This window comes from Garra rufa, chromosome 5 (genome assembly GCF_049309525.1).
Source record: "Garra rufa chromosome 5, GarRuf1.0, whole genome shotgun sequence".
Lineage (NCBI taxonomy): Eukaryota > Metazoa > Chordata > Actinopteri > Cypriniformes > Cyprinidae > Garra > Garra rufa.
The window spans coordinates 39683622-39706240 of NC_133365.1; the positions used below are offsets into that span (position 1 = coordinate 39683622).

At 39.6% G+C, this 22619-nt stretch overlaps 2 protein-coding genes across 2 annotated transcripts; one reads left to right on the forward strand and one right to left on the reverse strand.

Moving 5' to 3' along the window:
- Positions 1-1238: 1238 nt before the first annotated feature.
- LOC141335759 (uncharacterized) lies at positions 1239-8603 on the forward strand. Its single transcript, XM_073841311.1, has 3 exons — positions 1239-1366; positions 5683-6171; positions 7828-8603. The coding sequence occupies exons 1-3, from the start codon at positions 1300-1302 to the stop codon at positions 7950-7952; spliced, it is 681 nt and encodes a 226-aa protein (XP_073697412.1). The 5' UTR covers positions 1239-1299; the 3' UTR covers positions 7953-8603.
- A 3177-nt stretch (positions 8604-11780) lies between these two features.
- On the reverse strand, positions 11781-22383 carry atp6v1aa (ATPase H+ transporting V1 subunit Aa). The gene is made up of 15 exons (XM_073839639.1): positions 22264-22383; positions 21544-21642; positions 21271-21399; positions 20842-21056; positions 19822-19959; positions 19452-19603; positions 17831-17993; positions 17579-17687; positions 17213-17335; positions 16560-16674; positions 13904-13967; positions 13566-13769; positions 13343-13437; positions 13028-13199; positions 11781-12733 (listed from the first exon to the last, which is right to left on the reverse strand). Exons 2-15 carry the CDS (start codon positions 21623-21625, stop codon positions 12641-12643), a joined length of 1854 nt encoding a protein of 617 aa, XP_073695740.1. The 5' UTR covers positions 21626-21642; positions 22264-22383; the 3' UTR covers positions 11781-12640.
- Positions 22384-22619: the final 236 nt, after the last annotated feature.

Sequence of the window (22619 nt, forward strand, 5' to 3'; positions counted from 1 at the left end):
GCATTAAAGCACACATCTAGCGAATGAAGGCATTGAAGGTTCACAGAAGCATGTAGGCTCCATTATCCTTAAATGGAAAAAGTTTGAAACAACCAGGACGCCTCCTGGCCAAATGAGCAATTAATGGAGAAGGGCCTTGGTTAGAGTGGTGACCAATAAGCTAATAGTCACTCTAGATGAGCTCTATGATCATATGTGGAGATAGGACAAACCTACAGAAGGACCAACTTCACTGCAACACTCCACTGATCTGGGCTTGACGGTGTTGTGGCCAAACTCAATCCTCTCCTCAGTAAAGACACATGGGGAAACAAGATTCTCTGGTCTGGAACCTCAATTCCAAGCATCATGTATGGAGGAAATCAGGCACTGCTCATTACCTCATTAAGGATGCTGTTTTTTCAGCAGCATGGACTGAGGGACTCGTCAGAGTAGAAGAAAAGCTCAATGCACCATTTTATTTTTAATAAAATTACGAAGTTGTATCAGTTGTGCTTTTGCTTTGTCATTATGGTTTATGGAGTGTAGATTGATATAGAAAAAAGGAAGAAAATAAAAGCAGTTTAACACAAGGCAGCAACATAACAACGTGAAAAAAATGAAGGGGTTTGAATACTTTTGCAAGGCACTGTAAGAAAAAAGTTTGTAACAAATATACAAAATCTTCATAACATAAGTTACAGCATAGCATAAGTTTTCAAGAGAGCATTACTCATTGCCCTTGACACGTTCCACATTTACTCATGGGTGACCTCATTATTTATTTTCTAGTGTTGATAAGTCCATCTTCCATTTCAAATATTCTACTCGGTAATCTGTTCATCCCCTTTTCTTTCGCAGTAGAGTAAGGTAGAGTTGAGTTTCAGGCTAGATAACCACATCTACTGCGCATCTCAACACAACAGACCGCATCCATTTGTCATCATGCCTGATCAATAGAATCTGTAGACACTTTGTAGACTCTGGAGGGCTTACATTGCTCTTACGGGACATTTTAAGCCAGAATGTAGAGAACTGTATAAAGACCCTCTGACAGAAGCCACTCAATTTAGTTACGCCACATAATGGAGGGCAATATTTAACAGTTAATGTCACATAGCTAGCTCTGTGCAATGACAGAATATAGAAAGATAAATAGACTCAGACAGACAGATGGGTTAGATACAGTGTAGACAGATAGGCAAGGTAATACTGTGTGGGTGAAAAGGGACTCAAGTGTGTGTGTGTGAAGTAGGAGGGGGAGATAAAGTGTAGCTCTGTCAGCTCAGTGTCAGAGTGTGACACTTCTCAGAGACAGAAATGGCTTTCCTCAGTCTCTTACCTTCTAGAACTTTACTTAGTCACCTTTTCCACTCTGCCCTCACAGGTAAGAGTATATCTTTCTCTTAGCATTTAGCTTTCTCACTTTTCTGTGTTCTACTAACTTACCTTGAAACTCAAACAAATGAGCTGACTCCCTCTCTCTTTAAGTAATCATGAACATAAAACTTAAGAGTTCAGCAGCTAGACCTTCATAAACACACACTAAACATGTGTATGTCTTGCTTTCATGCCAGCCTGGAGTAACCTAATAGTTTATGGTCATAAATCTTTTATATTAGACTGTAGATCATCATCATCACTAAAAAGGATTTTGCTCACATTTCTCAGTCCGCATCTATGAACTAGAACCCTTGAAATGTTGATGTCTGTTTTGCAGTAAGTGTTCTTCTAATTCACACTTTCTTTGGCATTAATAAGTAAACATGAAGAATTAATGTTATTTTTACAATATTAGTACATTAGTTTAATGTTTATGAGTTTACTAAGTACAAGATACAACTCTTGTCGAGTCTGTTTGTTGGTAATTCGGGCTTGATTAATTCTGAACTGACTACTAAACAACTGTTGACTGAATAAAGTAATGTTTGGAGGATTTACTCTCCATGCAGGACTTTTGATATTTTAATCCTTGTGATCTTTGAGTCTCTAATTTTAGTAAAGGGACTTAGTGTGACACTGCTATGTAAGCTACTGTATTTATAGTATCCATGTCGCTACATAAGTGCTGTCACAGTTCTGTCAGTTTATGTCTTTGGTTTATCCCATTTGTCTTCCCCCCCGTTGATCTGTATCATTTGGTTTAGTCCTCGTTTGTGTATCACCGTCACCTGTGTTTAATTATTAGTCATCTGTGTCACCTGTGTTTAATTATTAGTTCCCCTTTAAAAGTCTGTCTCTGTTTTCAGTTCGCTGTCAGTCCTTAACGTTTTGATGTGTGTGAAAGCTCTTCGTGTTCCTGCCTTGTTCCTCTTGGAGAATTATATTAAATATATTGTATTTGTGAATATTATCTATCGTCTCGTCTCGTCCTGCACACACCCCTAACAGAAGGACTGACCTAAACCGTTTCCCAGCGTGTTTCCCCTGCTTTATTTTTCCGTTTTTACCCAGTGTTTATTTTTCCGTTTTTCATCATGGACCCTGCTGTCAGCATCATTCTCCTGGAGCAGGGGGATCGCTCTCTCGAGGACCACACCAGAGACTTTGTGTTCCTCGCTCCATTAACACATTACCCGGACAGCTGCTTGTGCACGTTCTTCCGCAACGGACTCAATAACACCATCAAGAGGCAGCTGTCCGGGGAAGGTCCTCGAGAGAGCATCGCTGATTACATCGTGTGGGTGCTGGTGTCCAGCAGATCTTCGTCGAACGCGGAGGATGACACCAGGCCCACACCTGACCCAGAACCCAGCCCAACATCACCCCGACAAGCGGAGTTGCAGCCCGAGCCCACCAACGATGGAGAGCCAGAGCCGAGAGCGACAGAGCCAGAGCCGGACCCATCGGACCAGGTGCGAGAGCCGACTTCAACATCCGCGATGGTGGAGTGTGACATGGAGCAAGAGAGGGCGATAGAGGGCCCTGCCCACTGCACCACCACTGGGGGTGAGCTTAAGTATGATTCTGGGGATCTCATTGACTTTTTTTTTCTGAAGTATCCGTCTGTCCTGATTTTCCTGTCTGCCCGGAATTCCCACCCACCCTCTGTCATCCACTGCCATGTCTGCCTGGCCACTGCTGTCCCCTGACAGCCCCTCTGCTCACCCTCAGCCCAACACCTGTGCAGTGGGCTCGCCGCGGGGCTGCCAGTCTCCAACGGCGTCACGGCTGGAGGATCCCTCAGCTCCGCCTCCAGCCTCCGAGTCCAGGACTCTGCCTCGGCCCTTCGACCCCGCAGTTCCACCATGGCTCTCGACGCCCTCCTCTCCACCGTCGCCCGTCGGTCCACCAGCTCCACCGGGCTCCATCGTCTTTTCGGCTCCGCCCTGGTCAGTCGTCACCCCATCGTCACCTCAGGACTCTGCTCCTCCGGCTGTGTCTCGTCGCGCCGTCCCACCGGCTCCTTGGGACTCCTCCTTCCTGCGGGCACAGCCTCCATCCTCTGTCGCGCCGGCTCCGCCGCAGACCTCCGGAACTCCGCCTCCGCCTCGAGCGCCAGAGCCTTTTGTTCCACCTTGGCCCTCTGGATCCTCGGCGTCACCCCGGATCTTCGGTTCTCCGTCTCCGCCTCGGGCTCCTCCTCCATCTGCTCCGCCTCTGTCGGTCGGCCCCATGGAGTCGGCGGTCCTTCCTCCACCATGGCTCCTCCCTCCGTCGGCTCCACCGTGGGCCGGCATCATGGCTGTGGTCTGGGTCCTGCTGATGTCCTCCTGCTTCAGGTCCCTCCTGTTTCTTCCCTGGCTCCTCCCACCATCGTCGCCCCCTTGGACTGTCTTTAGTGCCACCTGGACTTTTGTTTCGGTCCCCCTCCTTAGATTGCGTCCTGCGCCGAAGCCTCCTCCATTATGGACTCTTATTTTCTGGTTTTTCGCCCCTCTTTTTTGTTTTTCTTTTCTACGGCGCGAGGACGCGCCTATTCGGAGGGGGGCGTAATGTCACAGTTCTGTCAGTTTATGTCTTTGGTTTATCCCATTTGTCTTCCCCCGTTGATCTGTATCATTTGGTTTAGTCCTCGTTTGTGTATCACCGTCACCTGTGTTTAATTCATTAGTCATCTGTGTCACCTGTGTTTAATTATTAGTCATCTGTGTCACCTGTCTTTAATTATTAGTTCCCCTTTAAAAGTCTGTCTCTGTTTTCAGTTCGCTGTCAGTCCTTAACGTTTTGATGTGTGTGAAAGCTCTTCGTGTTCCTGCCTTGTTCCTCTTGGAGAATTCTATTAAATATATTGTATTTGTGAATATCGTCTCGTCCTGCACACACCCCTAACAAGTGCGAGTATGTGTAAATTTTTCTTAATTGGTTTAAATGTTCTTGACTGGTTACTGTTCTGCTTTAAACATGCTAAATCTATTTCTGAGTTTTGACCATATATATACATATAGATGTTTGCACTTAGTCACGATTTGGTCAGTTACTTTGAGCGGCCATATTCGTGATACTTGGTATAAAAAAAACAGCATGGATTGCACGGTTAATATACAACTGAATATGTTGTTCTACTAATTTATTCTGTATAAACCACAGAATATATTTGTGGAAGCTGCTAAATTATATAAAGGACTTAGTAAGCAGGCAAGGCAAGGATGCATTTTTTTTAACAAACTAAAGCTAATAGGTGGCAAAGATACATACAAGCAATATTAATTAAGATACTAGCTTAATATTTCACCTACTTGACCTGAAATGATAAGAACAAACGCAAATGTTGTCAAGATTCTTGCTCTGGAAATCCTGCTTCAGTTTGGCCAACCACAAATGCCTTTTGCACTCTATTCTTTGATTTGGTATAACTTTTGGCAGTCTATAGCAGGCTTGTGCACAATTCAGAATTGAATTGAGAATGACTCCTAAATTCCAATTCAATTCTTGAATTTGAATTGAATTTGAATTGATGTCAAAAACAGGATCTAGAATTACAATTTGAATTTGAATTAAAGGAAGCAGAATTGCAATTCAATACAAATTCAAAGAAATTCAAAATATGTCAGATATGATTTCATTACATATTCTATAAATGATATCAGTTTGAACTACTTGTACAGATTACATTGTGTTTTTTGATTACTTTGAAATGAAAATAACATTTTGAACAAAACTAATCAAACATTGAGGGAGTAATTTATTTCAAGAATTTGATCATTATCTATATGTTGGAACAAAATGTATGCAGGGTTGAGGAGTGACTAGTTATGTGTAATGAAATTATGCTATTGAATTACAAAATTAATGTAATTGTATGTGAGATTCTTCACATTCTTTCTGTTGTATGACTGTGTGGAATGTCTTTGGATTGCCATGAATTTAATTCCACTTCCTGTCATTCCAACTCCAATTCAAATTCAACTTCTTGTTGGGCGGAGTCAATTCAATTCAAATTCCAACTCATGAATTGAATGGCGGCCAATTCTGAAATTCTGAATTGTGCATAAGCCTGGTCTATAGTACTCCAAATGTTTTTCATTGTCTGACCGATTAGTACAGCCCAAAACATATATACAATAATTGACCAATTTTAGCAGCAATAATCAGCAAAATATGCAAGTTTTGCTCGGTTCAGTGGCACTGTTTACATTCAGGGCCAATTCAATATGGCCGATTGATGCGACTCTGTTAGTTTAAGAGGCCTACTCTTTCACATACATATGTATTCACAAATAATCATTGAGCTCTCAAATAAAAATGTTGTTTTATTGACAGATGGGCTTCTTTTTCTTTGTCTGCTCATTAATGTGAGCATTATTGCCAGTCCTACTCAAACTCCCATGACCATCCTCATCACATCCACTGCAGAAACTTTAGCCGCTCTGCCTGCTGATGATCTTCCTGGCCCACAGGGGGCGTCATATTTACAACAGCCTCCAAAGGAAAAAGCTGTGGAAGGGGAGGATGTGGTGTTTCCCTGTTTGTTAAAGAGTGATGTGGATAAAGTGCAGGATGTGGAGAAGGTGGGGTGGTACATGCAAAGTCCGGAGGGAAGAAAGAATGTTCTACAAGGGAACAAGACGGTGGAGGAGGTGTTTGCTGGCCGTGTGTTTTTGTCTGGTGATCTGTCTGAGGGAGATCTGTCCATGACGCTAAGGAATATTTCGGTGGAGGATCGAGGCCTGTATTTTTGTGCCTTCCTAGCAACAAACTCAACTGTTGTTCAGGGAGGTGGGACCAAACTCAGCATCCGCAAAGGGCTGGGTGAGCGAGGATGAGGAGTGCAAGGATATTAGTGTAAAAAACAATATATATATATATATATATATATATATATATACACACACACACACACACACACATACAGCGCCTTGCAAAAGTATTCAAACTGCCTTATGTTAAACTGCTTTAAATGACCCTTTTTCACACCAATCTACACTTCCTACACCATAACGATAAAGCAAAAACAGAATTGTCACAACTTAGGAAATTTATTAAAAATAAAAAATCTGGAATAAGTACATTGCATAAGTTACTCAGTACTTAGCTAAAGCACCTTTACAGCATCTTTGTATTCTTTTTGGGTATGACGCGACAAGCTTTGCACATCAGCATTTGCCAATTATCTTCCATTCTTCTTTTCACCTCTTCACCTCTCAAGCTCTGTCAGCTTGGATGGGGGCAGACACACATTTTCAGGTTACTCCAGAAATATTTGATTGGGTTCAAGCCCAGGCTCTGGCTGGGCCACTCAAGGACATTCACAGACTTGTCTATAAGCCACTCTTGCTGTGCTTTCCTCCATACATAATGCTGGGAATTGAGGTTCATCAGACCAGAGAATCTTGTTTCTCACAATCTGAGAGTTCTTTAGGTGCTCTTTTGCAAATTCCAAGCAGGTTTTCACACACCACCATAAAGTCCAGATCGGTGGAGTGTTGCAGTGATGTGTTCTTCTGTAGGTTTTCTCCTATCTCCACATATGATAGTGAAGCTCAACTAGAGTGACCATCAGGTTCTTGGTCACCACTCTAACTAAAGCTCTTCTCCATCAAATGCTCAGTTTGGCCAGGAGACAAGCTCTAGAAAGAGTCCTGGTTATTCTAAACTTCTTCCATTATGGATAATGGAGGTTACCTACCTGCTTCTGTGGACATTCAATGCAGCAGATTTCTTTCTGAACTCTCCCCCAGATCTGTATCTTGACATAAATCTGTCTCTGAGCTCTACAGGATTTTTTTTTCCTCAGGTTTTTGCTCTAATATGCATTTTCAGCTGGTAGACCTTTTATTGAGATGTGTGCCTTCTCAAATCATACCCATTCAATTGAATTTGCCATAGGATAGATTTTACTCAAAGTGTGATAATATCTCCAAACAATATAAATGCTCCTGAGCTAAATTTCAACTGTCACAGATAAGGGTATGAATACATATGGAATCATTTAAGTTTTTTTTTTTTTTTTTTTTTTTTTTTAATTTGCAAGGATGTTAAAAATCTGCTTTTTGCTTTGCCATTATGGTGTATGGAGTGTAGATTGATGTGGGAAAAAAGTAATTTAAAGCAGTTTAACATAAGGCTACAACAAAACATTAAAAAATGAAGGGGCATGAATACTTTCAGAAGGCACTGTATATATATATATATATAATATGTTATTAATAAAATAAAAGTTTAGACACCACAAAAACACAATGTACAGTATAAAGTTTGAAATTCATGTTAAAAGATTCTTATAACAGTGTAATTAATTTATAATTTTAATAAAGATTATTTAACTGACCACTAGGTAACTGCAAAAGCAATATTTAAATAAATGTAAAATCTGAAGTACTATTTTTAGGGAGCCAATTACATTCATCTGAGACAATGAGAGATGACAGTGAGATTATACCTTTTTTTCTTCCAATTCCTTCTCAGGTGTGATTGAAGAGTCTGTGGGCACTACAATTGGCATCGTTGTGGCAGTTGTTGGCGTGGCAGTGGGGCTGGTTGCTGTGATACTGACTCAGTTCAAGGACAAGCTGAACTGCCTGCAGAAATGACACAGAAGAGACGGCTGTTGAGTATGGAGGTTAAAAGTGCGGGGAGGTTATGGTAAAGGCCAAAGGTAAAAATGAACAAACACACATACGCTCACACTGCCAAGAACTGACCGCAGTGCATGAGAGAATGACTTAAGTGAACGAGGAGGCATTTAGCTCACCCCATATTCTGAATGATACTATATACTATAACACAGACAAATAGATCTGGTGACCAGCTGAGTTATGAACTGTCAAGCTTTTGTAAGCTTGCACTGATGAACATGCATTTCCTTTGTATGAATAAGTACATGAACTATTTGAAAATACCTGGATTTCTACATAAATGGTTCCTGAGATGAAAAATAGTTTTGTTGAGTTTTATTACTCTGTCGGTGTTCAATTTGCTCATTTCCTCTCAAGAGAGGCCTGTTCTCAACACTCATGCTGTGCTTCAGTATTCTGTTTTGATTAAAGAACCTAATTGCAAAGTTCTTCATTTTCACCTACATGCCTTTTTGTACGACCCAGCAGGGCTTTCGCCTCAGAAATAGCCGGTTGTGTACTGGTTTGTGACTATGTGATTATGACCGTCCCATAGGCTTAGGTTTGTTTACTGTGAAAATCACCATCTATTCTTCTGACACAAATAAACAAGTTTTATTATTCAAAGTGTCTCTGGTGACTTTCCTGTCTCATGTAACTACACGAGTAACCACAGCTTGAAAAACATCCACGAGGCCAGGCCAACACAAGCCTGTCTCTAAGGTAAAAAAAAATATCATATAAAAAGTTTAGGTCAGTAAATGTTTTCTGCAAGAAAACATAACTGATCAAAAGTGACATTCAAAAAAGGCACTACTTCATCAAAAATATTTTTCTTAATTAAATTTTTTTCATTTTATTATGTTCCCTGAGGTTTACTTAGAATGTTAATAAATGGTCATTTCCAGACAAAGGCACTATAAAACCATTTACTTACAGTTTGTGATGCAACTGCAGTCAGATCTAGTACCACTTCATCTTTCAACTAATTTTTATGAACTCTCCATGACACTGTGACACAAACAACATGCTCCGAATTCTAAACAGTCCTCTAACACCATGTCCTACACTACACGCGATGCGGCAAGATTTCAGCGCCAGACTCACTGAAAATTTACAGCCATTCAGTAGTGCAGAAGTGCACTGCACTCCCAATTAAATGGACAAGTTTATCATCTGAAATAGAAACCATTTCTAAAATAGTAACTTCTTGTGTCGCCGTCGTGGCTAGTTAGGACAAAAACTCTGATTAATATAAAAAGAAGATACCTTTTATTGTGTGTTGCAGCATCATGTGCTGGTAGGACACGGATGCCATTAAAAATCCACTATCCACTTGTTCCGTATGCTGGGATCCTTCTGATATCTGTACAAAGACGCTAACAAGCTTTTTAAACTAAATGCATCAAGCACATGGACTGTGTCAGAAAGCTAACACACATCTGTAAACTGTATTCAGAGTAGACAGAATATTGGCAGTGATTGTAATTTCTATTTGCTTTTGACACATCGCAACACTCACATTCAGCGTGTCGGCCGTTAAAGCGGGGCCTATGGTGAAAAGAAGAAGACTATTCGTTGATGCCTTGCTTTGGAGGCAGTGTTTATGCAAATGTTTGTGCCCAGGTCATGCCATCTTTCACCTCAGATCCAAACAAGTCATTTTTGGAGCTTGATTTAACAAATGCTTTGTTTATAATGAGGAGGATATTTCAAGCTGTGGAACTTTAATGGTAAGCAGGATGTTTAATGGTACTAAATATTGTATATGCCAAAAGATCAAGGCAAATTTTATGTCTCATGTCATGACCCCTTTAATGAATTTACACAATTAAAGTAACATTAACAACTGTTTTCAACACTTAAAAAGAAAGAAAAAAAAGTGTATCCCAAAATAATTTTAAAATCTAATTAATTAAAGGGATGGTTCGGAGTAGAATTGACTTCATTGCTATGTACTCCGAAGCCCATGTAAATACCCCATCCGAAGTTTTTTTTACCTTAGTCAATCATTTATGGAGATATTAGAGTTTTTCGAATTGCTTGTTACAGGAGTGAATGGTACATGTGATGTATCTCATAAATTGCACCACTAAACGTTCAAGTAATCTTACCAAACTTGTACAGTAGTGTAAATAGGTTATGTACTTACAAAACGCTGCATCGGAACATTTGTAAGTCCACCATGAGTGTTTTAAAAACACGTTTTAGCCGATCCCTATCAGTCTCAAAAACTACAAATGGCGACACGTCGACGTCATTTCCCTGGTTTGAAAAAGCACGTAAAAGTCCTCCTACAAGTTGACATGCACACAGATGTAGTAGGAGGACTTTTACGTGCTTTTTTCAAACCAGGGAAGTGACGTCGACTTGTAGTTTCTGAAACTAGTAGTTCTAGGGTAAAACGTGTTTTTAAAACACTCATGGTGGACTTACAAATGTTCTGATGCAGCGTTTTGTGAGTACATAACCTATTTACACTACTGTACAAGTTTGGTAAGATTACTTGCACGTTTAGTGGTGCAATTTACGAGATACATCACATGTACCATTCACTCCTGTAACAAGCAATTCGAAAAACTCTTAATATCTCCATAAATGTTTGACTAAGGTAAAAAAAACTTCGGATGGGGTATTTACATGGGCTTCGGAGTGCATAGCAATGAAGTCAATTCTACTCCGAACCATCCCTTTAATTATTACTCCTTTTAAAGGGATAGTTCGGCCAAAAATGAAAATTTGATGTTTATCTGCTTACCCCCAGGGCATCCAAGATGTAGGTGACTTTGTTTCTTTAGCAGAACACAAACGAAGATTTTTATTGAAAACCGGTGCAGTCTGCCAGCCAAATAATGTGAGTGGATGGGCACCAAACCTTTAAAAGTAAAAAAAAAACATGCACAGACAAATCCAACCCAGGTAGCCAGCGGAATCGGGCCGATTGTGGCTGAGTGCCGGCTAACCCAGCTGTGTTCTGGCAGCGGCTCGCCAGAAGTGAGCCGGCTCTGGCCCAGCAATGTTTGCCGGATTTGGCTAGGCTTTGAATCTGCGGATCTGGCCCGATTCTGGTTGAGGAACGGCACATTTAGACACATTCAGCCCGACTATGGGCCATAAGTGTAAGTCCCAAAAATGTCAAAAATTCAGGTTTTACTCCTTGTGTGAATATTAGGTCCCCACAATAGAGATTAAAACACACACACACACACACACACGCACACTTAACTTAATTACAAAATTGCAAAATTATTTTTTTAACAAAATGCTTTAGAGATGTCAAACCTTTTCCCTGTCAATGTTATTTATTTAATTGTATTACTATTTTAAATAATATTCTATTATTTTTTTCAGGCCAACCATGGACTTTGTTTATAATTTAAAAATATTCACTTCTTTCCCATATCACATGAAGGCAGCATAATGGCTGCTGAAAATTCAACTTTTCCATCACAGGAATACACCTTTTTCTTTAACGCGGAAAGAAAACTATGTGTGAGACTTCCGGTTCATTAGCTGGTATAGGGAAGTAATGAAAAGAATAGGTGCAGTAAATGGTAAAACTGTTTGCACTACAAACCAGTTTGATCATAATTATGATAATACTTTAAAATAATATGGTAAAACACCCCAGCTGGATGCGGATGAGACTAGAAGCCAGAACCATCAAACTTACAAACGTTTGTACAAACTTACAGAATGAAAAAATGGATAAATTATATTAAATTATAGTGAAATCATTCATTTAAACTGTAATATTTCACAATATTGCTATTGTTACTACATTTTGATCAAATAAATGCAGTCTTGACAACGAGAAAAGAGATTTTAAAAATCTTACCAACCCCAAACTTTTGAGTTAGAGGAGAGGTGAGAATTACACCGAATAAAAATCAGCTATTTTTGTTCACATAAAACAGACACATCCAGTTTCCAATAGTTTAATTCTTTGGAACTGAACACACAACACCACACACAATAAATGTAGTAATGTACCACTACAGAAGCCACAATACTCTACCCACACACCCATGCACACTCACAGACACTCACACACACACACACACACACACACACACACTCACTTACATGAATATGAGAAAGGAACACACATAGAGCAGAAACCACATTAATGAGACAAAACAAGATTCAAATAAATAAAGGAAGCCTCAATGATCCCTTTCTGACTTCCATTGTTCCCATTATTGTATAACACATTTCAATTGGTCACAGAGAAAAAAACTGAGATGGGAATAAACAATGTGCTCCCCTGCGCTCCTAACACACGCAGCGAGGACTCGTGGGAAAGCAGGTGGTGAGAAAAAAAGAAGATGAATGTTTGCTGTTTTTGTGCTTCGAGTGTTGGGTCTCAGCACAGAGAGATCACAGAGGCATTTGCTTAAGATGCTAAAATACAATCTTATAGTTCAAACACCAAGTAACAGTTGTAGAGTTAGAACACACACACTCTTTTTATGTTTATAATGACCGTGTTTGGATTAGCGATGGCTACTAGCTCTGACTTTCATTCGTCTCGTTCAGATCAGCTGAACAGTTTCAGTGTATATTCAGACGAGAGGTACACATGCACAAGGGAGCACTGGGAAATGCACTGCACAACACAGGGGAGGAGAGAGGTGGGACACGTGTGAGGTCAAAGGTTGCTTTTAGTCCTCAAGAGTGCGGAAAGAATTCTGCATGTCTTCCAGCAGTTGAGCGTAGTCAGCTTTGATCTTTGCTTCACCCTCTTTCACCGGATCCTGCAACACACAGACACATGCAATTACTTCTATCAATAATTATTAATAATTGCGCACAAAAGGTATTCTCATAGCTTCATAAAATTATAATACATAATAATCCTAACTACCTTTCTTGGCCTTGAACATGTTAGTTGCATTGCTGTCTATGCAGGGTCAGAAAGCTATCAGATTTAATCAAAAATATCTTAATTTGTGTTCTGAAGATGAACTAAGGTCTTATGGGTTTGGAACAACATGAGGGTGAGTAATTAATCAATCATTAATCATTAATCAATATTTGCGAAACGGTACCTTAAACTTCATGGAGCTGAGCCGATATAGAATTTCTCCCATGTGTTCACGGATCTGGGCCCAAGTGATCTTGTTATCGCTCTGCGCTGTGGTTTCCACAGCATGCCGGGCCAGGTCATAAAAAGCTATCGTATTGGACAGGATCCCCACTGTCTTATAGAAGGGACAGAACCTGGAAGAGAGAGAGAGAGACAGGAAGATAATGTGAGAAATAATTAGCACAGACTGCCAAACAAGCAACTACAACAAGATGACACCTAAAAAGTAGTCTGAGGGAATGTCACATTCTTCATATTGTACAGATGATTAGTTTACCTGTCATATGGAGTGTAACCGTTCTGCTGCAGGAAGTCATCTTTAATGAGTTTGGCCACCTCCAGAGTGATTTTATCCGTCTCGGCCAGAGATGCCTATGGGCAAACAAACAAAATAAATGCATTCTGAATCAATACAAAAATATTAAATAAACTAGCAATACAAATATCATTACACAATAAAATGCAGAAACACTGTTTTAATTAGACCATTTGACAAACACCTTTCCAACAAGTTGCACAATCTCAGCCAGGTCCTCCTCCTCTTGCAGGATCTCTTTGGCTTTGGTACGCAGCGGCACAAACTCTGGGAAGTGTTTGTCATAGTACTCATCCAGCGCTCGTGTATATTTACTGTAACTGATAAGCCAGTTAACAGAAGGAAAGTGTTTTCTCTGGGCGAGCTTCTTATCTAGACCCCAGAACACCTGAGAGCAACAGCAACATGAGACAGGAAACAATAATGGAATATTCTGTTACTACTTTAATGAAAAGAGTTACATGATTACCAAAAAAAAAATCAAATCAAGTTAATGGCATGTGTTTTCAAAGATTTACCCACCTGCACAATACCAAGGGTGGCAGAAGTCACTGGATCTGAGAAGTCACCACCAGGGGGAGACACACTGTAGAGAAATACCCATTTTCAAAAGAATGACAAAATGAGGGGAAAGAACAGAAACATCTGTTGTTATAAACCACCACAAAAATACATGTAATATTTTTTGTAAACATACATAACCTCCACAAAATAATAAATCAAAGTCTGTTTAAACTTGTCATCAATTTACACCAAAGGTTTTTGAACAATAAGATTTTGCTCTTCTGCTCACCAAGCCTGCATTTAGTTGATCCAAAGAACAGCAAAAACAGTAAAATATTTGATCAAATAAATCCACGCTAGGTGAGCAGAAGAGACTTTTTTAAAAACATTAAAAATCTTACTGTTCACTGGCAGTGTACATATTTACTAGAAAAACTCGCTTAAAGGTCCCATATTGTCAAAATCGAAATTTCCTGGCTTTTTTCATGATAACTGAGGTCTAGGGGCTATGTAACTACCATATGAGTTTCAAAACAGTCAATCCACAGTAAACTGCACACAGCCTGCTTAAAGTAGCTGTTCATTTTCACGAGCCACTGTGACTTCCGTAACGATGTGACGTCCGATCTACTCAGTCACGGCCTTCAGTCACCACCCACCGTCCCACCCTCCTTTTGTCAAACCCAGACAACATCACGTCCATAACATTGCTAAGCAACAACAACACGGAAACTAATCTAGAAAACGCTGTTCAGTCGATAGATGTCGAAACTACATCATTGCACAGGCTTCAGAACAACGTGAATATAAGAGACCAGTGGCACGTCAACTTCAGCCTCTTTCACACAGCGATTCCGGTAAATACACGGATAATATTTCCCATGATTTGTTCCGGAGTTGTTTAATTTGGTTAATTCACAGTTGTTTTCCGGAATCTGTGCGTGCTTTACACACAACTCATAAAGACGTGACGTTTGGATGTGAGATGTAATGCGACGCGTACGTTTCACTAATGGCGCTTTTCCACTACACAGTACCAGCTCGCCTCGGCTCGACTCGGCTCTGTTTGGTTTTCCACTGTGTAAAAGTTGTACCTGTACCTCCACAATAGTACCTGGTTGTCATAGCGACTCTGCAGGAAACTGCCGTGACGTAATCTTCTACGCGACACACACCCGCTGTCTGCACCTCCTCGTTTGACCACGGCGTATTCTTCCGAGTTGCCATAATATGTAATGGATTGGATATGTCACGCAATCTCTGGCCAAAATTTTTTAAAAATGGCGGGGTTATTCTGGATACTATTGCTGGCGCGTGCAATGATGACGCAGTGAATAGTGACGATTCTCTCTGACCAATCAGCAGTCTGCTGTGTTTTCACGTCACATTTTAGTATCGCCTCAGCTCGCTTGGAACCTCGCCGGAGGTGGTACGAAAAAAAGTACCTGGAAGCCGGTACAGGTACAATTTTTACACAGTGGAAAACCAAACAGAGCCGAGCCGAGTCGAGCCGAGGCGAGCTGGTACTGTGTAGTGGAAAAGCGCTTTAAACTGAAACTAACCTGAACAAACTGTGCTTCAGTGCTGATAGTGAGGAGCTGGCTCTGCCCGATCGCCACTTCATTCCACTTTGCATGTATTTTTTCGTCGTGAAGAGTCGCATGATAACGTGCATCATCACTACAACACTGCCTTTATGGTTCTGGCTTTTGTTCACACAGCGCTCGTTCCCGTCATTTTCCAGAATCAGCGCGCATTGTGAAAGGGGCTTTACTAAAGCAACAGTTATGTAGCTTACTGCATTCGGTGTTTGAAAAAGTAAAAACATTAAAGGTTGTATCAGCGATTTCTAGCCTAAAACATAAAGTGTCAATTTCAGCTTACCTTTCTTCACGATCCGCTCGCTGCCTGCCCCATAAATTGTCTGTGAAAAAACCGCGTCTCTCTGGTCAGCCTAGGGTCCGAGATATGCCAAAAAAACAATCGGCACTACCAACCTTTCCACACAAAAACAAACAGTGTTCCAACCAATCAGCGTCAGGGGTTTGGTGTTGTGGACTTTCGCTCCGCCTCCCTCACGTCCCAGCACCAGTAGGAAAGTCCACAACACCAAACCCCTGACGCTGATTGGTTGGAACACTGTTTGGTTATCTGTGGTGTGTTGATAGCGCCGATTGTTTTTTTGGCATATCTCGGACCCTAGGCTGACCAGAGAGACGCGGTTTTTTCACAGACAATTTATGGGGCAGGCAGCGAGCGGATCGTGAAGAAAGGTAAGCTGAAATCGACACTTTATGTTTTAGGCTAGAAATCGCTGATACAACCTTTAATGATCATTCTGAAATATCCTGTTGAGTATCAGCAGGCTAGGCTCTCTCCATGGCTCTGGGTTCGGCTACAACGATACATGACCGTAGTTACCTGTGATTGGCCTGGCTGTGCGTCACTCAGAAAACAACAGGCCAATCAGAAGAGAGGCTCATGAATATTAATTAGATGGGCCAAAATCTACCTGTTTTTGACAGAGCTCCCAAAAAAGGAGCTGTAAAAATATATTGAGATGGATTTTGGCACTTATACTGCAAATATATATTCTTAAGGACATCAACAACTAAAATAAACCTCCAGAAATGTGTACAATATGGGACCTTTAATGTTATTTGAGTGTACTTACGCTCCCACAATGCTGACGCTGCCCTCTCTCTCTGGGTTACCCAGGCACTTCACACGACCTGCTCTCTCATAAAATGATGCAAGACGAGCTCCAAGGTAGGCAGGATACCCACTGTCTGTGGAAGGAAAACAAGAAGGTTTAATTATCCAATAAAATAAAGTCTGGTTTGGACAAGGCTGCACAATTTAGTCAAAACACCATGTTGTGAATTTGTGCAATTGCAACTGTGAATGATTAATCACTCACTATCTCATTTTGCTGCTGTTTTTCTTTCTGGGTATTAAAAACTGCACTGCAACCACAAACACGGTGTACATGACCAAAAAAAACAGCAGCAATCTCTCAATTTGGAGGAATATCTTCATTTTGAGATATGTTTTACACATATTTTGGTCATCAAGGCTGAATTATTTGATTTAAATTAACTATTTGAATATATTTTAAAATGTAATTTATTCCTGTGATGGTAAAGCTGAATTTTTAGCGTCATTACCCCTGTCACATGATCCTTCAGAAATCATTCTAATATGCTGATTTGCTACTCAAGAAACATTTCCTATTATTATCCATGTTCAAAACAGCTGCGTTGTTTAATATTTTTGTGGAAACCTTATTCTTGGAATAAACAGAAAGTTCAAAAAAGCTGTACATACCAGCAGGCATCTCAGCCAATCGTCCGGAGATCTCCCTAAGAGCCTCAGCCCAACGAGAAGTGGAGTCAGCCATCATACTGACGTTATAGCCCATGTCTCTGAAGTACTCAGACAATGTGATACCTGTTAACACACAAGGCATGTTATGAAGATAAGTCTATGGAACGCAAAAACTTTGAAGCTGAATATCTCGAAAGTGCTCAGAATGCAGATAGAACCTTAGAATTCTAAGGTGATGAAATGCATCCACATACAGATTTTCTCTTACAGGTTTTGTCTCATTTCACTTTGCTATCAATAACTGTCTAATAAAACTTGTTACACCAGCATTACAAGACATTTTATACCGAAGGCTCTTGAGTTTACCAGTGTAAATGGAGGCTTCTCTGGCAGCCACAGGCATGTTTGAGGTGTTGGCCACCAGTGCTGTTCTCTTCATAATGCTCTCCACCTTGCCGTCCACCTCCATGGTTAGCTATTGAACAAACTTACTGTCAATTATCTAAACCAGATTCATCTAAACCACACAACAGGTTATGAATTTCATATCACATTCATAAACATTGTGTTATTCAAAGTGACCAGGTACAGCATCATTAAACCCAAGGCCATACCAACCTCTGGAAAGTCTCTTAATACTTCAGACATCTCATTTCCACGCTCTCCACAACCCACGTAAATGATCACATCACTGTTGGAGTACTTGGAGAGAGACTGAGAGATCACAGTCTTACCACAGCCAAAGGCTCCTGGAATGGCTGTGGTCCCTCCCTGGACACAACTGCAAAATGGCAAAAAAAAATTAGGACTGCAATGTTTAAACTTATAATTATGATTATTTTGCTCAAAATCTATAATTACAATTGTTAAACAATATTTTGAGATATTACTTTTTACATTTCATCAGAATTACTGCACTTTCACATATGCTTAAATCAAGAGAACACAACTAACATGCATGTTTTAACTTATCTCATCTACCTTTTGTTATTCCTGATTCATTATATTCATATATTTATAACAGTTCCTCAATGAGAAGGTTTGTTTGCAGATTTAGCAGCAGAAAATAGAGTGAGCAGCCTCATTAAGAAACACAGATCGGCTATATTACACTTTCATCGGAGCATATAACTGTGATGATACAACACACATATTTGTCTGTGTTTTCAGATTTAAGACCAGTGCAGTTTCTGCAGTCCAGAGAGCGCATGTACACACGGTTGCCAGGTTGGGAAGTAAAAAAAAAAAAAAAAAAAAAAAAAAAAAAAAAAACACCAGAAAATCCATTAAAAAACAAACAAAAAAAACTACTTTGATTTTTCAGAATAAACTTTTCATGATCATTTACTCACCCCCATGTCATCCAAGATGTTAATGTCTTATTTTCTTCAGTTGCAAAGAAATTAAGGTTTTAAAAAAAAAAAAAAAAAAAACATTCCATATAGTGGACATCAGTGGAAGTCAGTTTCAATGCAGCTTTGCACATTCCCAGCTGAGGAATAAGTGTCTTATCTAGTAAAAAGATTGGTAATTTTCTTAAAAAATAAAATAAAATAAAAAAAAAAATAGAAATTTATATACTTTTTAACCACAAATGCTTGTCTTGCTCTAGCTCTGTGATAGACTTCCGCCTACATCACACAGGAATGAATACGTAATTCATGAGGTTGAGCTAGTGCAAGATGAGCATTTGTGGTTAAAAAAAAAAAAAAAGTCAATTTTAATTTTTTTTTTTTTTTTTTTTAGATAATGAAAGATCAAAATGCTAGATAATACCCTTATTCCTCAGCTGGGATCACGTAGAGCCCTTTGAAGCAGCATTAAAACTGCAATTTGGACTTTTAACACATTGAAGTCCACTATATGGAGAAAATCTTGGAATGTTTTCCCCAAAAACCTAAATTTCTTTTCGACTGAAGAAAGAAAGACATGAACATCTTGGAAGACATAGGGTGAGTAAATTCTCAGGAAATTTTCATTCTGGAAGTTAACTAATCCTTCAACATATGGCAACCCCAAAAATGAACGCTTGTGGGGGCTTGTCACCAACACAAGATTAAGGAAATGTCACACACAAAAAAAAAATTACTAAGAGGATGATTAACCAGTGGGCCAAGATTGCAGACAAGTCTGCATAATTAACTGAGAAATTAACCACACTATATTTAAATAAGAGTCAAGCACACAACAAACTTTATTAAGCTCAAAAAGCTGTAATGGAATACTCAATATAACTCACGGAAAGAGGGCATCCAGTACTCGTTGTCCAGTCAGCAGGGGGTGATTTGCAGGTAGCTTCTCAGTAACAGGCCTCACCTGTCGCACAGGCCACACCTGCACCATGGTGAACTTCTCCTTTACTCCTTCAAATTCCAGTTCCAGCACCACATCCTGACACACACAATGAAAGGGGAAGTTTTGGTATTTAGTAATATTAGGTTTCTTCCTCATCGTACCTAAACATCTTAGAGAGTTTTTCCATTAAACCGGTCCTTTTATAACGTGCTATACAAATAGTTCTGAATTGAAGTGAACTACTCTTGTGTGCTTGTCTATAAAAGTGTGGTAGTATTTCAGGACATGTGAGGATGACTGGGAGCTTGACTCACAGAGACGTCATAATTTCCTGGTGGAGCGAGGTAGGTGACTGTTCCCCTGCTGCGAGGGGGCAGCATGATCTTGTGTCTGATGAGAGAGTTCTCATACACCATTCCATAGATATCACCTCCTGTAATGTGACTTCCAACCTGAAAAAAAACAGTGAAAGAGTCCAATCAGTGTAAACAAGTGTAGTATATAATTTCAATATAGTATACAAATAAGATTTATGACACAACTGGATTTTGAATGCAATTTCCAAAAAGACTAAAATACATGTTCTTTACATATTATAATTAGTTTCCTTTTGATGAACGCTGCCATTTTAAAGCTATTTAGCCCGAATGATTTGTGCAGAACAAAGGAGTTTTTGCATGTGGGTGGTTTAAAGAACTCATCCAATATTTTACTAAATATAATTTTGTTATACATTTCCATTTTAATGTGTATTATATCTCCATTTAAAAGTCAGCCTTTTGTGAAAATGTTTTACAAAATCAGCTTCCAAATGCAGGAATAAGCTGCAGTTTAGCTTTGTGGTGCCCAGTGCTGATGGTTAAAATGAACTTGTTTCTAAAAGCTACAGAAAACTTATAATGTTTTTAATATTGTAGAATAGAGACTGTAGAGGAGTTAATGTATGTTCATGCTTTGATTCATAATTCAAAAGTACGTAATTGGGTCTGAAAACATTTCAGTAATTATTACAGTGAAAGCATAATTTTATTATACATAATAATAGTTATTTTTATTTAGGGTTGTGTTTTTCCCATGAAAAACAAATGTTATCAATTCTACTGCTTTCCATACATGAAAATGGAAGGTGGTTACTGGCAGTTGAGTTTATCTGCATTATAAAAATGTATATTCAATTAGAATTTGAACCTGTCCCCAAGTATACTATTACATTGCACCACTAGACTATCATGACTAACAGTCCTAGGAAGAAGTGTCAGAACTGTCACTGGTGCCAAATAAAAAAAAAAATAGATGCATGACAGCGCTATATACAGAAAAAGACACAAAATTACCCTTAAGTTCTGAAAAGGAGAGAAATCCCACTTGAGGTCCCTATTGAGAGCTCCTATGTTAACCCCTCTAGGGATGTAGATGCTCTTTGTGAGATCATTGATGTCTTTGAGGGGACGCTGAATACCATCAAAGATGGAGCCCATGATTCCAGGCCCCAACTCCACAGAGAGGGGCTTTCCAGTGCGGAGAACAGGGTCTCCGACAGAAACTCCAGCTGTAAACAGCTCAGGAAAACATATAGACTACACAAATACAACATACAAAAGTATACACCGGCAGGACCATGATAAAATAAAAACTAAATAAGTTTTTTTTTTTATAGTTTTAAGACCCATTTTTCTTATAAATTGTACAACATTTGGATTTTACACTTTTTATTACCTTTCCAAGCATTGTAAAGTAACTCCCTCATGAATGGTTAAGGATACAGGTCTCCTCGTATACCTGGATGGTTGCCATGTCTCCCTCTAATCGGATAATTTCTCCCACCAGCTCACTGTGGCCCACACGAACCAATTCGTACATGGCCGCACCTGCCATGCTAGAGGCCGTCACCACTGCAATGAAAAAACACACAGATTGTATCCTGTCCATCTCATGACCAACATCTGTTAGTCATAATAAACTGCTTATGGGATAAACGTTGTGCTGTATGTTCAATTTTGAAACAAAGTGACTTCAAAACATATTTTTATTTTTACCTGGGCCTGAAACTCCATGCACATATCCGAACTGACTCTCACGCTCCTCATCTCGGATCTTAGGCAGCTTGGAAAAATCCATTCTCTGTGTTAGCAATCCTGAAGGAGGACGTGTATAACAGTCCATTAGTTTAACATGCACCAATATCTTTCAGTTTCAAGACACAAGACAAACCTTAATTCAATATTACAAGACGTTTCAATTTTCATTTTTTATAATTTCAATAAAACCACAAGGTCTACTGTTTTGTGCCAGTTCTAAACAATATACTCAAAAGCAAATGTAAGTTTCTGTCTTATTAATATGGTAAATATTTCAACTACCAATGACAAATATAAAGACTTTCTCGACAACAACATTATAATACAAACAGAACCACTATGGCCGACCGGTAATAATTCAGATACAAACTATATCCCTGCCATAACGTCTGAGTATCAAGTGAAAATGTTATGAATTTGGTTTCTATACTAAAAGCTCCACAGCTAAAACAAATAAATATATTGATAAGCGCTTTCAGACGACCAAAACTACTGAATTACGAGATCTAGCAGGCTGTCTTAGGGAACCACTGGATGTCAGGTGACAGATGGCTACTAGCAAAGCCTGATCAGCAACTGAGCAGATTTTACCTGCGTAGAAAATGAGATAGGACCAAACTACCAGGTTTGATAGCGATAATAATGTAATTGTATAAAAAAAATAACGATAAAGCTTACTGTATTAGCATGAAATGAACGACAATCCTTGGAATATCCAACCAAGCAGTGGAGCGAGGAAAAAAAACTGTCACGACATAGATCAGCTGACCTACCAGGATTAAGGAAGTCCGTGTACACAGTGCAAAAAAGCGTGCGCCATTATGGCTCTCCTAGAGGAGATTTTGCTTTGAAATGGATAGCCCATCTGATCCAAAATGGCGCCCGTCGAAACACAGTTTCTCCATTTCCTGTGTTCCTCCTATGGACACAAGGACGTTGTTGCAAGCATCCACGCATTATAAATGTTAACATTTACAAAGCCTGGGCATATTTTATTTCACCAACGCATAAAATTACGTACGAATAAAAAACTG

What these genes read in the sequence shown, in the direction of transcription:
- LOC141335759 (XM_073841311.1), top strand. Translation starts at nt 1,300, where the DNA reads ATGGCTTTCCTCAGTCTCTTACCTTCTAGAACTTTACTTAGTCACCTT. An exon ending in TTTCCACTCTGCCCTCACAG is followed by an intron (nt 1,367 to 5,682) that starts GTAAGAGTATAT and finishes TTTTATTGACAG; the next exon opens with ATGGGCTTCTTTTTCTTTGT. An exon ending in CAGCATCCGCAAAGGGCTGG is followed by an intron (nt 6,172 to 7,827) that starts GTGAGCGAGGAT and finishes ATTCCTTCTCAG; the next exon opens with GTGTGATTGAAGAGTCTGTG.
- atp6v1aa (XM_073839639.1), bottom strand. Translation starts at nt 21,625, where the DNA reads ATGGATTTTTCCAAGCTGCCTAAGATCCGAGATGAGGAGCGTGAGAGT. An exon ending in AGAAGCCTCCATTTACACTG is followed by an intron (nt 17,336 to 17,578) that starts GTAAACTCAAGA and finishes GTGTGTTAACAG; the next exon opens with GTATCACATTGTCTGAGTAC. An exon ending in TTGTGCAACTTGTTGGAAAG is followed by an intron (nt 13,438 to 13,565) that starts GTGTTTGTCAAA and finishes GTTTGCCCATAG; the next exon opens with GCATCTCTGGCCGAGACGGA.